Source organism: Nannobrachium achirus (assembly GCF_963921795.1).
Source record: "Nannobrachium achirus genome assembly, chromosome: 7".
NCBI lineage: Eukaryota > Metazoa > Chordata > Actinopteri > Myctophiformes > Myctophidae > Nannobrachium > Nannobrachium achirus.
In genome coordinates this window covers 12,995,853-13,012,021 of record NC_137816.1, presented here as the reverse complement: position 1 = coordinate 13,012,021, position 16,169 = coordinate 12,995,853, and the positions used below count along the sequence as shown (strand labels likewise).

At 42.0% G+C, this 16,169-nt stretch overlaps 1 protein-coding gene across 1 annotated transcript in view; it reads right to left on the bottom strand.

The window, feature by feature from the left end:
- The window catches only part of crtc3 (CREB regulated transcription coactivator 3), a 69,681-nt gene that overhangs the window by 36,673 nt on the left and 16,839 nt on the right, over positions 1 to 16,169 (bottom strand). The window contains exon 4 of the mRNA XM_080730774.1: positions 11,814 to 11,867. Within this exon, the coding sequence (XP_080586900.1) occupies positions 11,814 to 11,867 (54 nt within the window). The remainder of the gene's footprint in view (positions 1 to 11,813; positions 11,868 to 16,169) is intronic.

Sequence of the window (16,169 nt, the reverse complement as noted above, 5' to 3'; positions counted from 1 at the left end):
TGCTTTTAGTACATTTCTGAGAACAGAATTGAAATTCTGGACTGGATTACTGGACAAGAAAAGAAAAGAAAATACTGTAGTGCTGCAACAGCCTGCAAGTACTGTATATACAGTATGATGGAAAGAAAATAATATAAAAATAAAATATGCACATACAATATTCAACACTATACACCCAGCAGTGCCTGCCCTTGACTAGCGAAGGGAGATGTGTGAAATGCTGTGTGAAGTGCTGCATTGAAAGGGAAGATATCTGTTGTGATATGGATGAGAATAGCTTCTTTTCCTCGACACAGGAGCATCAGGAGGTGGTGTAGAACAACTGCAATGCATCTTAGGACATCTTAGGACCTTAGGTCAACATAGGAGGGTAGTTACAGACCATACAGTTAACTTTGACAACAGGGCTTGAGCAAGAATCGTGTTCGTAAACAATAATAAGGTAATCCATTGTGTGGTGCCGTTTGGAATAATTGTTTTGAGAAAGTAACGAACTTTCTATTATGACATTTTCACTACTGAGAAAAACTAATATCAGGGTTCACACACATTTTTACCAATTAATTTCCAAAACTTTTCCAGAATATTTAACCCAATTTCCAGGACTATATAACAATAATTCAGCTCAATAACAGGTCGCTTACTCCTATGCCCAATGCCCAAAGACAGGTAGTGTATGCCAGTGGTTCTCAACCTTTTCAGGCCGTGACCCCCGAAATAATCATGTTTTAACTGGGGACCCGGCACTCTGACGAGCACTAAGAGTTGAGGAATTTTGTATAACACTGTTCTATTGTGAAAATAGCCGATCTACATGCTCACAACGCCTCGCGTTGCGAGGCGTTGTGAGCATGTAGATCGGCTATTTTCACAATTTCTGATTCTATATATTTGACAATTTCGCCCATGTTTAATTTGTCATTTCAGAGGTATTAACAAAATCAATAACCAAAGACAATGCATAGCTATTTTTTCCAGGACCTTCCAGGACCCTTGATAAATTCAAAAACCTTTCCAGTACTGGAAAAAATATTTTTCTAATTACAAAATATTTCCAGGAATTTCATGACCGTGGGAACCCTGTAATATGAACATTAGAGCAGACTTCAGCTGGGTGAAGCTGAAACTTAATTTCCACAGCAGGATTAATAAAGCTCTACCATAGAGAAGAACCATATGGATTTTCAGATACAGTAGTAGAAAGAAAATGTATATGCCAGCAGCTAGACTTGTGAGTCACTGTATTAAAGCAATTTAAAACAGCAGCATTCATCAACTAGAAAAATATTGTTCCTTCGAAACAATTGTGGGCTCGCTTCAAGCCAGAAAACAATGGCTATAAAAGCACAAAATGTCAAGATCGCAGGCAGTGCTCTCTTTGACGTTACTGACGTCAAAGATTGGTCCATTTTGTTCCAAAAATGTGTTGTGCAAAAGTTGACCCGCTGGTGGCGCTATAACAGGCCAATGTGAGAAGGTTGGTATCTGTTCCTTGACCTATTGGGAATGTGCTTGCAAGATTTCACGCACATCCCAGGCTGTGTTCATGATTTGAGGTGTTTTTGGCTTTGGACACTTTATCGCTGCTTGCAGCTATATTTATTATTATTATTTTATAATTTTTTTGTGTGCACTTCATAGGCATGTTAGATAAAGGTCCTTAGATTGCGTGTAGAATGTTTCATGCAAATTGCAAAAAAAATCCTAGAATAAAAACGGGTTTAAGCGTTTTACAAACTGCTCAAAATTATATAGCGCCCCCCTTTGGCCATTTGGGGTAAGATTGGTTTCAGTGATATTTGAACTAACCCTCTACACTATTTTGTCATGAAAATGTGACTTTGCTTGTATGTTTTAGAGGCAGAAGAATAATTTGCATAAAAATGCAATATTGTTTGAATTATTTAAAAAAGCATGTTTCAATGTTAAAGAAATCCGATCTGACAGATCTTTAGATATCGGTCCAAAGTTCACGTAAAAAAAGTTTTGTGCACGTGACGCGAAAATTCCAGAATAAAAGCGGGTTTACGCGTTTTACAAACTGCTCAAAGTGGCGGAAAATCGAAGGGCGGAGCTTACTTAACAACGACACAGATGTCTTCCGCTTGAGTCAAAGCACGCGTGTAACAAGTTGCATGTCTTCAAACGAAACGAGTCATGACTTATGCCCGTTTGAAGTTTGAATTTTCAGACGCTTCGTATAGCGCCCCCCTTTGGCCGATTGGAATAAAATTGGTTTCAGTGATACTTTGACTAACCCTCCACATCTTTGCCAAATGCCATGAACGTGTAACTTTGCATGTATGATTTAGAGGCCGAAGAATAATTTGCATAAAACCGCAATATATATTGAATTATTAAAAAATTATATTTCACTTTAAAAGAAATCCAACCAGACAGTTTGACCGTATTGGTCCAAAGTTCATGTGAAAAAAGTTTTGTGCACTTGACGCGAAAATCCCAGGAGGAGATAGATTTTTACTGTTTTTCATATAATTCCGAATTGTGGGAGACCTAAAGGTCAGAGGTCAAAAGTTAGAGGGTAAAAGTTGTTCGGCATGAGGAGACGCATAAGTGTATACAGGTTTCATGGCTGTATGTATAACACAGCATGAGCTATACCTGTTCAAAGATCGCACTTTCGAAGGCTTCCTACAGCGCCACCATTCCGATTGCTATAATAAATAATAGCACACTTCGCCACTGTAAGCTGAACAAAAAAAAAAGACGGGAACCGAAGTTCCCGTCTACTGTATGATAGATAAACAAACAAATAAATAATGACAACATCTAGAGTGTGCTCGCCTTATAGGCGAGCCCACAATAAAGGCTTTAGGCCCCGTCTATCTTTCATTTCCATCATTTCCCTGATCTGTATGTAATTCTATGTGGAATCATCCTTATATCATTCATCAACCAGAACACAAATTCAACGATCAACATCAATAATGTCAAACTGAATATGTACGAATGAACGACACATTTCATATTTACGTTCTCCCTTGTCCCTACACACTAACATCCAGATTTACTGAAAACTAGAGTCCTAATCAAAGTCGCTAGTGGGCAGATATGTTATGTGAGCTTAAAATGGTAAGCTTACACTAAATCTTCTGGACTACGAGCAAATCCTTGGCTATGTTTATCCCAGTCCAGGGATTTATGAACAAACAAAAACATGTGCGCGCACGCACGCACACGCACACACACACACACACACACACACACACACACACACACACACACACACACACACACACACACAGAGCATCATTTTCTCTCCTCAGATGACAGCAGCAGCTTCATGACACATTTTCAGTAAAGCGGTTTGGCTTTTTACCCCCTGTACTGTATTAAGGCTTAGCATTGCAGCAAAAGCCATATGGAAGCGCGCACAAGCGTGCACGCACACAAAAAATCATCAGTAATGCCTATATACTGTATTAACTAAGTGGTTAAAGGCAAATAATAGAACAGCTAGAACAGTTCCGAAAACACCACTTTACTGAAATGCAGCCTTTAAAACTAGGAACATCACAATATTACTAGTAAGACGCCTCAGGGCGACAAGCGACCTCGGCCTCGCCACGTCTTGGCCGTCTGGCCAGTGATGTATATCGGACCAGTTCCCCATATATAGATATGAAGTCCTGTTAGATATGGGCTTAATATTGATATTGATGATCAGGGATCTCCATACAGTATAGGGGCACAGAGTGGTTCCCATGACATCACAACATACAATCCCTTTTATGCCCATACTTGGAGATCCCTGTCTGAACCAGCCACACCACTGTGATGTCACCTGTTTATGCCCATATATTGAGATCCCTGCTCTGAGTATCTGACATCACTGTGATGTCACAGTGATGTGTCAGGGGAAACCACAGTGTCCGGTGTTACGTGTATACATACGGACAAGCTGTGCCGGTTCTGACAGTAAACTGCGACCTACGGTAGCAATAATATCCAAAATACCAGATGATACCTAGGGCCATATTTTGCGCGTCTTAATTACCGTTATTTTATTTAAAACCTGGAGGTGTGGTCAACACTGGTTTGCCATTTTTCAGGACAGTAAATTGCACATTGCCCTCAATTAGTCATGGGTGTGGTTTGGGCATTACGTTCACCAAACCAATCGGAAACGTATCAGCTGCCATTACCTTTAAGATCAAGGTGCGCTGTGCGCAACAGGCAGGCATTGTCATCTTTCTTTCTTCCATCATGGAAAGGTCTGACATGTCTAATCAGAGCTATAACCCTTGTATTTACGTCATTTTTCATACACAGAATTGAGACCCACATTCTGCTGATTACTGAGATCTTTCAATTACAAACATCCTCTCAGAACTGCGTGAGATTGGCAATATAGATTAGTGAAACATGTAACAACTAACAAGTAACGGTGTGGTTTTGACCAACCAAACTGTTTATACAAATACAATTGACACAAGGAATTTGTCACCCACACTTCAGTTTTGTGTGACTCCTGTGCATGCCGTACTGGCAAAATGTCTCATGTTTAGTGTCAATTATGAGCTACAAAGGCAGATAAAGAAAGGCAAAACAATGACGCGATGGATTAACAACATTGCAGTAGGCTATTCAAGAATTAATATTAAAATCAAAATGATTCTTCCACTCTCCGTTTCCTCACAGTGGCTATTTGGAAAGAGTGCTCAAAGGTTATTCATGTTCTGCTTGTTCCCATTTCATATCTGCTTCTCCGGAAATATTTGATCTCCAACTTGATCAGATATTTTTCTGCAGCATAGGCAGACAGAGGGGCAGTTAAAGCGAAAGTAAAAGTGCATGCACAAGAGAGAGAGAGACTTCTACAGGCAAGACAGCAGTGAACTAACTTTTATTTTATTTCACAGGATTAATGAAGGAATAAGTCATTGAAATGCCACCTAAATTGTAAGTGAAACAAGAGTCTTTCAGATGGGACGGATTGATACTGAGTGAGACGAGTGCCTGTCTTGCATGCATGTGCTCCAAGAGCCCGCCGCCGCCCCAACACTTCCTTTTCGCCCTATAGCATTTAATAGAGGGATACACATACAGTATCATGGATTATAAAGAATTTATAAGAAGAGTAGTGGCCCTCCCACCTACGTTGCACTGCCGATCTGACTGATATGCCCATATACAGATCTCTGTATCTGTCTGTCCTCGTCCCTTTTATGCCCATATACAGTATGGAGAGTTCATGTTATGCCCATACTGTATATGGAGATCTCTATGTGTCAGTCCTTTAGTCAGAAATGTAAACAGCATGTGGTAAAAGGAAGACTGGGAGAGTGATGGCGTAGGCCTACACTGGTTGAAAAACAGAGTACTTTTAGAGTGGTAACTGGACCACCTTGGTAGGGAACTGATTTATCCCAGTATCCCACAGCGGAGGCGGGAATCGGACATTTTAAGCTCTTGCCCTCTGGAGGGCGTCCACGAAGCCCCCTTCTCCGGGGAGCTCGGTCCAAAACCCTATCCCTGGAGAGGCTGGTATGGGAAGAGAGCAGCCCAGAGCTGGGTGGGTGTAAAAGGAGGAGGAGGGCGTGGGACTGAGACCCTGGTAGATGACCTGCAGCAGCTGTGCTCCGCAGGGACACACATCCAGAAGGAAGTGAGAAGAGACCCAACTTCTCTCCAATATGGCTGCTGTGATGCTGTGATCTTTGAAACATGGCGCGCGAAGCGCACACCAATATCTGGGGTGTTTCCCTGAAGTTCTGAAACGCCTTCACTGAATGTGTGTGCCAATCCATGCTTCATTTTATAGAAGTATCTTCTGAAGTTCTGTTGTATTCTATTGCTAGTCTGGCGATTTCAAATACTAGTATCTTGAAATTATACTGCTTTTTAGTTTGGAGAACACTCGACTAGTAGAGTTTTGACGACTTTGTCATTCATCGCTACACCTCCCCCTTATGTTTTTGCAGATCTGTACTGATCTCAGAAATAGTCCCTATGGAATCCTCAAGACTGAAATCAGTCCCCAGGACTGAGAACTTTAACCCCTGCGAGACGGGACAAGACAGTCTTTACCCCGACACAGAAGATGTTTTTTGACCCAGCATCACACTGAAATCCCACGTTGATACGCCCATCCGCTATACTCTCTCCCCTTTGGAACCGCCACGGGACATGATTCAACAGACTTAACACGAGAAATACAAAATCAAGACCCACCCGACTCCCTTCAACAGGTCACAAGTTCAAACATCGATATATTAATGTGAGAAAATCTTAGCATTTGGGGGGGGGGGGGGGGGGAGGGGGGGAGAGACACACACATGCCTCATCAATCCATAGAAATTATTAAATGTGCAGATGGCGGTCAGAGAGCATTTAGAGGCTGTGTGAACGGCTCGGTTTCCCTGCATGTCTGTCATTCCTGACGATCCCATGTCACTGCTCTGCTCCAGCTCAGGGGCGTCACAAGGGGTAGGAAAGTGGGACTGAGTTACCGGGGCCCAAGGTGGAGGGGCCCTAGTAACTTTAACTATTGAAAAATAGCAGATATACAAGCTCACAGCGCGGCACCGAGTGCCGCGCTGCGAGCTTGTAGATCTGCTATTTTTTTGAAAAGTTGTGAAAATGTGTGAAAATCTTTGAATATTATGTATTTTTTAAGCGAACATTTCTAACTCAAATTTTGCTTCTGGGGGGTCCCTGGAACTAAATATTTTCAGATCGGGGTCCGTGGCCAAATACATATCCTCTTGGGGGTCCTTGACATAGGTTTCTTGCACACATTTTCACGATTTTTCAAAAATAGCAGATATACAAGCTCGCAGCGCGGCACTCGGTGCCGCGCTGTGAGCTTGTATATCTGCTATTTTTCAATAGTTAAAGCACAGGGGCCCCACAGTGAATCCTTGTACTCGGGGCCCAGAATTTGGTGTGACGCCCCTGGCTCCAGCTCTGAGCCCACCACTGTAACAGCAGCCGTAAAGCTGTCACAAGTCAAGTCATTCGATTGCAAAAGTATGACAACGAAGACACCGCATAAACAGCCACAAACAATACACTCTACACACACAGACAGTCACAGTATTGCAAAGGGTTGGGATTAGGGAACCGGGAATCAATACAGTATGAGAATCGTTGACACTGAGGAAGAATTGACATTGTATGCCTCTGAGCTTATCAATTACTTTTATCAATGCAACATGTTTTTTTTTTATCATGTGTCAATGCTGCTGAACAGGAAAAGATAAGGAGCATTGTAATTTAAGTTTGAACATTTAATATGTTCAAAATGTTATTAGGCAAAACAAAATACAAGCCTTCACACTGTTTTACAGACTCAGAGATATAAAATAGTTGAAAACCTAGTCTGTTTTTCCACACTTTATTTGATTTAACAGCATTGCTGGGCCTGCTCAATTAATAATGTCACCCATGGCCATGTTACGTGCAATGTCATGTGACAATAAAAGTTTTATTCTGATTCTGATCGGGAATCAAATTGGGAATTGATAAAGAGTTGGACCAATAAACCACTGATGGCGCTATATCAATAAAACCGTATACATTCCCATCCCTCCCCGTTGCAAACTTCCTGCAGTGCAGAAGAGCTCTTTTTAGTTGATCTGATCCCATCCACTCCCCTCATAACGGTTAGCTTGATGTCGATCCTGAGTGCTTGAGAGGATAAACTGTGAGTGTGTAGTGTACAGTAGTAAATGTCTAAAAACCCAGAGAGAGATCAGGTCTCAGAGTGTACTGTAGTAGCAGTTAGTTACAGCAGCCAATGGGTTAAGGGGATTTGTGTCCCTCTTCCAGGGCTGCCTGGTGCTGCTAATGCAGTGCAGATGTGGCCAGTGCTGTAAACACTTCCCACCCCACTCTCTCCTGAGAGCGACTACAAGAGAACCGTCTCTCAATGCAAGAGAACTGCCTCTCTCACTGCTACAAGACAAGAGACTGTAGATGCCTACAGTACTAGTGATGGACAGTAGTGCCGCCTATAGGGCTGTCACAATTATTACATAATCGTCTAATCGCAATTATTTTAGATAATCGCAATTCTTTTGCATAATCGTCATAATCGTTTTCATGTTGAGAAATGTTAATATAGTTACAAACACTTTCAAAAAGTAGTGGAAATAGAAGATCTACAAGCTCACAACGCGTCACGATGCGACGCGTTGTGAGCTTGTAGATCGGCTATTTCCACTATCAAAGTTCTTTTTTAAGTATAAAGTTGTCAAATATGTCAGTCATTTCTTTGTATATTTAAATTATGTGTCATGATTGCAAAGTGCAAATTCAAAGCCTAAAAGCCAAACAGGAATGTAATTGTCAACGACAAATACACAATTAAATCGTTAATTAATAGCAATTATTTGAGTGACAATTAGTCGTCACGTAAAATGTCCTAATCGTGACAGCCCTAGCTGCCTATCATGTTTATCTAACGTTCTTGTGCAAAGAGTTCCAACAGCATTTTTCGAGCGCATTGCTTGATTCGTATGTTTTCTAACTGCTTTAAGTGACATGAAGTTGAGTTCAACGTATAGACTTTTTAAGCTCTGTGGTACGTAGCCATGTGAGACACTGACAGCTGTGAATTAATAAACACTAGTCCACACCACCATCCATCTGGGCTATGGGACCACAACCACAGATCCCATAGCCTTCGAGGAACGGCGTTCACAAAAACACTTAGGAACTGCTTCATATGCAAATGGTCAATGCCTGTGCCTGAAAAAGATATTTTCTGTAAATCACCCTCTACCCCCAACTATTAGGAATCAGTGGTGTCATACTGGCAAATCATAACTGGATAGAAGGATTCATGGCCAATCCATTTCCTTCGGAGCATTGCGATAAATGCTACCAGCAGGAGCAGGCTAAAGAAGTGCACTGCCATGTCTCCGAGCAAAAGCCTTTAGACAAGACAAGATATCCAGGTCAGATGTAAGGAACAATGTACCCGACCAGATCGGAAACACATTCTTAACATAACCTGGCCACACTCACTAAATGCTCAAACGGAAAACCCGGAAAAAACAATCAAACTTCATCACTTGTAGCTCTGATGATAAGCAGATGGGTTGGATTTTCTCCAAGCCTTCTGGTTCCTTTCTCCCACAGGGGACAACAGTGGTTTCCCAGCCAAGGGAAACTTGTACATCACTGCTTGTAACACAGTCAAGTGGACCATAGCTCCAGCGTTGAAGTGGAAGCAACTCCCTGTCACACACTGTGAGGGCAATCTGCTGCAGGTTAGAGCAGGAGGTTCAGCATCGGCCTGCAGAGGCACGATGGAGCCAACACCAGTCCCGCTGAGAGAGACGTATGGTGGGGACGTATGGTACAGAGCAGGGACGTGCTGGCCATTGGGCCAGTAGGAAAAAATTAAAAGTAAATGTCGGCCTTCGTTCCATTTTGGGGGCTGGGCGGCCAACAAAGTAAATCGTCAATGTCGGGCAGAAACCTCGTATCTCCAAGTTTCAAATTGATAATTTCCATGTTTGGAATTGTAACAGCTGAAATCAATTTCAGCTGCTTCATCATACACAAAAGTAGTGAAAACAGCCGATCTACAAGCACACAACGCCTCGCACCGCGAGGCGTTGTGTGCTTGTAGATCGGCTGTTTTCACTAGATTAAACCATTTTTAAAATAATAAATACAAAATAAACGGTTTTGGACATACAAGGTTTCCACCCGACAACGACGAAATATAACTCATGTAATTGGCCCAGTGGCTTGACACTTGTCATGATCTGAAATGGCAAAGTAGCAGCAGCGCAGCAGCGCTATCTCTCTCTATAGCACGCAATGAGGGCCTCTGCAACTCTTTTTCCCGGGCTGAATCAGGGGCCCAGCATGTCCCTGATACAGAGATCTCTCTGGTAGAGAAAAGTAGAAGGAAGCAGGTCAGGATATTGGTTTTACCAATGCAGGGTCAGAATTGGCTGCAATAGATAGAAATGTTAAGTTCAACACTAGAAAAAAAAGGAAGGAAAAGTTTAGTAAAATACTGTATCACTGTCACATCAAAAGAAAAAAGGCAAAACACAGAGAAAAACATTCAATGCTTTTAACATTACCAGGATGTGGGAACATTTGATTAAAAAATACATATTAACCCATTCAGAACGGGTACACATTATTGTGTATCATTATTTTATGCTTTAACTATTGAAAAATAGCAGATATACAAGCTCACACTGCGAGCTTGTAGATCTGCTATTTTAGAAAAATCGTGAAAATTCAAATTTTGACCCGATTCTATAAATGTCTTTTGAATCCTTCTACAGGTAAGTTTTTTGAAAAACCTATGTTTCTATGTCAGCAATCTGGCCAGCCATCGTCAAAGAAAAGGTCCTTTTCACTTCAACTGGAGCTCAGTTAGTTCTTGAGAGACTACTGTGTCAGTGGTTCTCAAACTTTTTCATGTGAAGGACCCCCAAAATGATATGTATTTGGCCACGGACCTCCATCTCAAAATATTTAGTTCCAGGGACCCCCCCCCCAGAAGCAAAATTTGAGTTACAAACGTTCGCTTTGAAAATACATATGGTCAAAGATTTGCACACATTTTCGCGACTTTTTCAAAAATAGCAGATCTACAAGCTTGTGCCGTGCTGTGTATATCGTGCTGTGTATATCTGCTATTTTTCACTGGTTAAAGCATTCAATAATTCTAGGCCTGAATGGGTTAAACATTAGCACAGTTTGCGACAAAACTGCATGGCATTCAAATAGGAAACGGGGTCATTTGGTACACTGCCATTCAAATATTCACCCCGTCATGGTGCTCGGAAACACTCGAGCATTTCATAAAAATATCATAGGCTGTCAGCAGAGAAATGGAGTATGGGGCCAGAGCGGTCAGTATTGCTGAACAGCGTAGTGTGGGGATCCACAATACACAAACACACAAAAAAAAAAAAAGAAAAAAAAAGCGTATTTCATGGTTTGTTTGTACCACATGGCTGCCCCAAAAACAAACCCTCTCACACAGCACAAGGTCGCAGTGGTGTCGTCTGCTCTGCTCATTCGTCAGCCAACATGTTTCCTGCTGTCAACAATGACACGAGGGCGTGGACCTCGCTCACTTTTACAAGCTGTTACTGTGTCTGTCTGTGCGCTGCAACATGGAGGCCAGGCACAGGGACAGGCTGTGTCTCAGCCCAATGCAATGCAACGGGTGGGAGAAGACAAGGAAGGGCGGCTGGCAGCCAGCCAAGTTAACATTCAAAACACAACTGAGAGAGAAGAAGTGATCAGGGGAGGGGCTTGGCCCCGCCTTTTATTACAGGGCTATAATTCAGTCTGCCTAAATACAGAGGAGAAGCCTTTCGCTGCTTACACAGACTAGAGACATACGGCTAGGCAGAAGAACTGAGAAAACGAAAACCTGAAGCCAATATATTTGTAGGATATAGTCTAGCATCGTTTTTTGACAGAATGAATTTGTTTGATCAGAGATCTTCTGCGTTAGGGGTACTGTTACTATAATAATAATTATAGCCGGGCATGATCTTTTGACCAAAATGCTGCCAAACTCCTTTCAGCAGACAGGTTAAGAAAGCAGCCTGATAGGTTAGAAAGAATACACCAGGAATTTCAATGAAGACACAACACACATGCAAACATGTCCATCTGACACATTGGGACCTCAGAGGTGTGGATATATTTCTGGTTTGAGATTGACCACAATGGCTGGTGTTTGGGTCCTAGAATGAATGACATGAAACAGGAAATAGGCCAGCAAGAAGAAACATTATATTCTACAGTGAATTGGTCTGAGGAAGAAGAGAAAAAATCAGTAGGCATTCAACACTCACCTTCTCCAATTGTTGTCCGGAGGTGGGGACAGGTACACTGGTGCATACGGAGAGCTTTCCATGTGAGCTTTAGTTAAGGGAAACAATAGTCACTGTGACAATGATTAGACTAATGACGGTGTTACTTTCACACAGACACAGAGTTTAGAGACCATTGTAGCAAAGTCCTGACATAGACCCAACCTCTGCAATACAATAAATGTACCCAAGTAGCAGCAACATACAAATCAAGGATGTGGCATGAGAAGAACTTTTGTCCCAAATGCATGGCATGAATCCCGAGGGTACAGACTAGGTTAAACATGTTCAAAGAAAAACATACAAAGTTATATTGTACAAATACGTTTTAATCTAAAACCTCAGCCCAGAGAGGCAAGAATGACGAAAAACAGGGCTGCATTGTTCAAAGAGTTGATGAAACAATGATGGCATTATGATTTTGAGGCAAGTGCCTAGTATGTAGAGTTCCTGGCTTTGTCTCCAACAGGGCAGGACTCCAGAGGGGGTTGTAGTGCCTTGCTGACAGTCTATTTGAGTGTTTGCCAGAGAAACGCTTCTAAAGCCATCACTAGGCTGCTAGTCTTTGGCAAGTGTCTCAGGATTTAAATGTTAATGGGTGAGAAAGCATAAAAAGGAGTTGATGAGAGTAGAGGTGAAGTAGTGGCAGAAAAGAGTAGATATCTTATTGGCTCGCCAATGGGCTGTGTAGCACATGGAATAATCCTGTCCAAAAAGTAATTTCACCCGTCGAAGTGCTCCAACACAATTACTACATCAACGGAGCTCAAACTCACAAATCAAAGTCTGACAACCGGAAATGGGTGGGCTTTCAGCAGAAAGTTCCTCAAAGCTGCAGACTTCTCTGCTGACACATGCAACATAGATGAGAAAAGAATCCGAGACACAGCGGCTGACAGAGGATTAACTGAAATAAGAGTTGTCTGGAGTACACACAAATTGTCAATTAGGATTCAATAATGATAATTGGAGGGGAAAAAAAGAGGGAAATATCATATCTTGATCCCAAAGCTCACTGTGCAGAGACCCCATGTGCTCTATTTTGATTGTCTTAAGTACCAGCTCTTATGACTTAACTTAAAGGCCTGTCCATACTGTCTCCGACCACCAAACCCTTCGTCGGAAAGGTCCGGTTCAACTACAAAATGAGGTCACTCTCATCTTCTGAAAAGCATTACCCCGAATTAGACTTCGGAAAGCTGCACGTCGGAAAGCCGGAACTCTCAGACGAAAGGTTTGGGGGTCGGAGACAGTATGGACAGGCCTTTAAGTTAAGGCATAAGAGCTGGTACTTAAGACAATCAAAATACGGCCCACTATATCTAAACACTCCCAGCAGGATTTGTGTAGAATGGAAAGATCTAGCTACCATTAAACAAGAACAGATATTAAGACTCTACTCTTAACTCATTGACTGCTCTATCACACAACATGGTTGTTTCATCATGACTTTATAGAACAGCACAATCTCTTGCTTTTAACGCATGTGTATCTGAGGCTATGTTCCCCAGAGTAGGGCGGCACGCCATCAACAAATTATATGAAATGTCAATCTGTTTTAAATCAATTCAGTGTAATCAGTTTGTGTGTGTGTGTGTGTGCGCGCGCGCGTGCGTGCGTGTATGTGTGTGTGTCTTTGAAATGTTCATTTTAGTTTTTTGATTCGCCCACATTAAAGAAAAAGCAAGTGGGATGTCCAAGTTGCTTTCAACTAAATTAAACTTTCCAATACTGACAACTTCAACAATCATTTAATTCTGTGAGACAATACTTCCATATTTGCGCAGCCCCTCAATGCATCATCAAGGAGAGATTTGTGCACTTTTTCAGTTTTCACCCTCATCTGCAAAGATATGAGAGATAGTTGCCATCTTCACTCAAAATGGACAGTCACCAACAGATTGATGTTAAATATCATCTGTTGGCATACACAACTAGACTTGAAAAGACTTCCTCTCCCAATAATGAGCGCTGCATCCACATAAAACAAACACGCACAGCAATGGGCTACCAAATATCATACGAACAAGAGCAGACTTCCATGTCAACAATCTGAAAAGCTACAGAAGTGAGCAATGCTGCAGAAGTATGGAAGTCTCAAACTGAATCTCAGTCACTTTGATTATGGCAGTGGTCAACTCCTAGAAATAGTTCATTTGGCAGCTTTCCCTCAGTCTAAACACAGAAATATGTTTTACTCAACAAAAAAAACAGACAAGCCTCTCACCTGAATTATTATTAGTTTAGGGAGTCAGAGAGTTTGGTACAGAATCTAATTCTAGACAGGTATGTAGTGAAGCTGCACAAGTCTTGGCTCTACATAGTAAAATCATCAGTGTTATTTAACTGTGAGAGCATAGAGGTCCATTTCTACACTCAAAGAGTTAAATGAACACTGATGGTCTTACCCTGAGGCTAAGTTTGCACTGTTTTGTTCTTGTTCTTGACGTCATCTGCTCTGTAATTTCCATATGACTTATGGCCATTTTTCACAGCTAAAACGCAGTAGATGCGTTCACACTTGAATGGGTTTGTCTCTTTCTCCACTCTTAACCCAAGGGTTCAGATATGAAAGGTCTCAGGCTTTGTCTATCTCTGATCTGAAGCTCAACCAGGGGGAGAGTTCCGCCGATTTAAAATGAGCCCAATACGGAACTAAAACTTCCTATAATTGGCCGCTAGTTGCGCTGTTTTCCCCCTGGCCGGTTGCAAAAAGAATTGTTCTCCATTGGATCCCATTCATTTTCCCCTTTCGTGTTCTAACCTTAATTAACATTTTCATGAATACTTTATGGTTCCTATCGCTAGTTAAACATTGCCTTTCAATCACGATGATATGCGTTTTGTGAAAATAAGGTCCCATTTATGTTAGAATTGATGATAAAGTTGCGGGGGGCGTGGCCAACTAAACTGATACCAGCCGGCTGTGTTCTTCTTCGTGTGCTGTATTTTGGGAGGCTCCGACCACATTCTCCCATGCATCTCTGCGGTTGCACGTGACCGTTGGCAGCCAATAGCCTCCTCTGTTTGCATTTCAATCTATGATGGCAACACCCATGCCAAGGACCCATATTGTGTCATTTGCGCTGCATAGAAACCAATGGCTTCGCTTTGTCCATATCTTTTATACAGTCTATGAGCTCAACTAAGCTTCTTGTCTCCTGAAAGTGTTAAACTGATAGTTCAGTTCAGTTACATGACACAATGCATTGTGAACAGACGGTGGGTCATAGCTATCATGTGGCTCTTACATGTGGGAATTTATTAAATCAACTGTGCTCAATACTAGGGCCATTAACGAATACTCCATTTCCAAACCTAATCTGCCTCGCGTGTTCTTGTGTGGCCACGGGCCCTTGTAACCTTGCACATTAGCTGGCCCCAAAGAGAAGACAATTCAAGTTACGCCCCTCTCTTGCTGTACACACTTCCCAGATCTCGAATGGGTAGAACGGCTGACTGAATGCACAGACGACGTCACTTTAATAGATTCAAAATGATAATGTAGGTCAAGCTGAAACGAGCGATCCATTTGGTAATGATGACAGAAAGTTTGACTGAAGAGAAAGTAATTTGATTTTTGCAATGAGAGCAGTCTAAAACCTGTATGGAATTCTCTTTCAGGGTAAAACTTCTTTCTTCACATTTTGTGCCTTAATTGTATTTAAGTCATTCTGTGCGCCAAAGACATCAAATATTCTGTGACTACTGAAAAGGTAATCAAAACAGAAAATCAAAGGCAGTGGCTGGATTATGTATTTACTGGGGCAGTAAAAATAAATCGCACCGGTGCAAAGTGAACGGTGCTTACTCATGCTCATACGGACATATGCACAAAGCCAGACGTAGGAGCGGTTAGCAAGGTCTCAAAAACACTTAAAGAAAGTGCAGGCTATATTGAGTCTAGTCTAACCTAACGCGGACATTCTATGCTACCCGGACATTCTATGCTGCCCGGCAGATCTCGCCGGGTCCTCCGACATCTCGAAATGACGCAGAGGGGGACATGACTCCTACTGCTGTCCGCTTGAGAAAGTGATCCGCGGTGGAGGGAGTGATAAATCATAGCGATTTTATAATTATAATGGATAAGCCTAAACAAAACAGTTCACATGAACAATACTGATGTAAAATAAGATATCTGAACGGCTACATTTATCTCTATATACATTTTGAAACTGACAGAAAAGTGCATTCGATCAACGACCCTAAACGAAACAAACGCGCATGCGCAAGAGCGAGAGCGGAGAGCGAGAGAGAGCAAGAGCGAGAGAGACACAGTGAGAGAGAGAGAGAGAGATAGAGAGAGAGAGCTGTCACACTCCACTTCACAGCCAC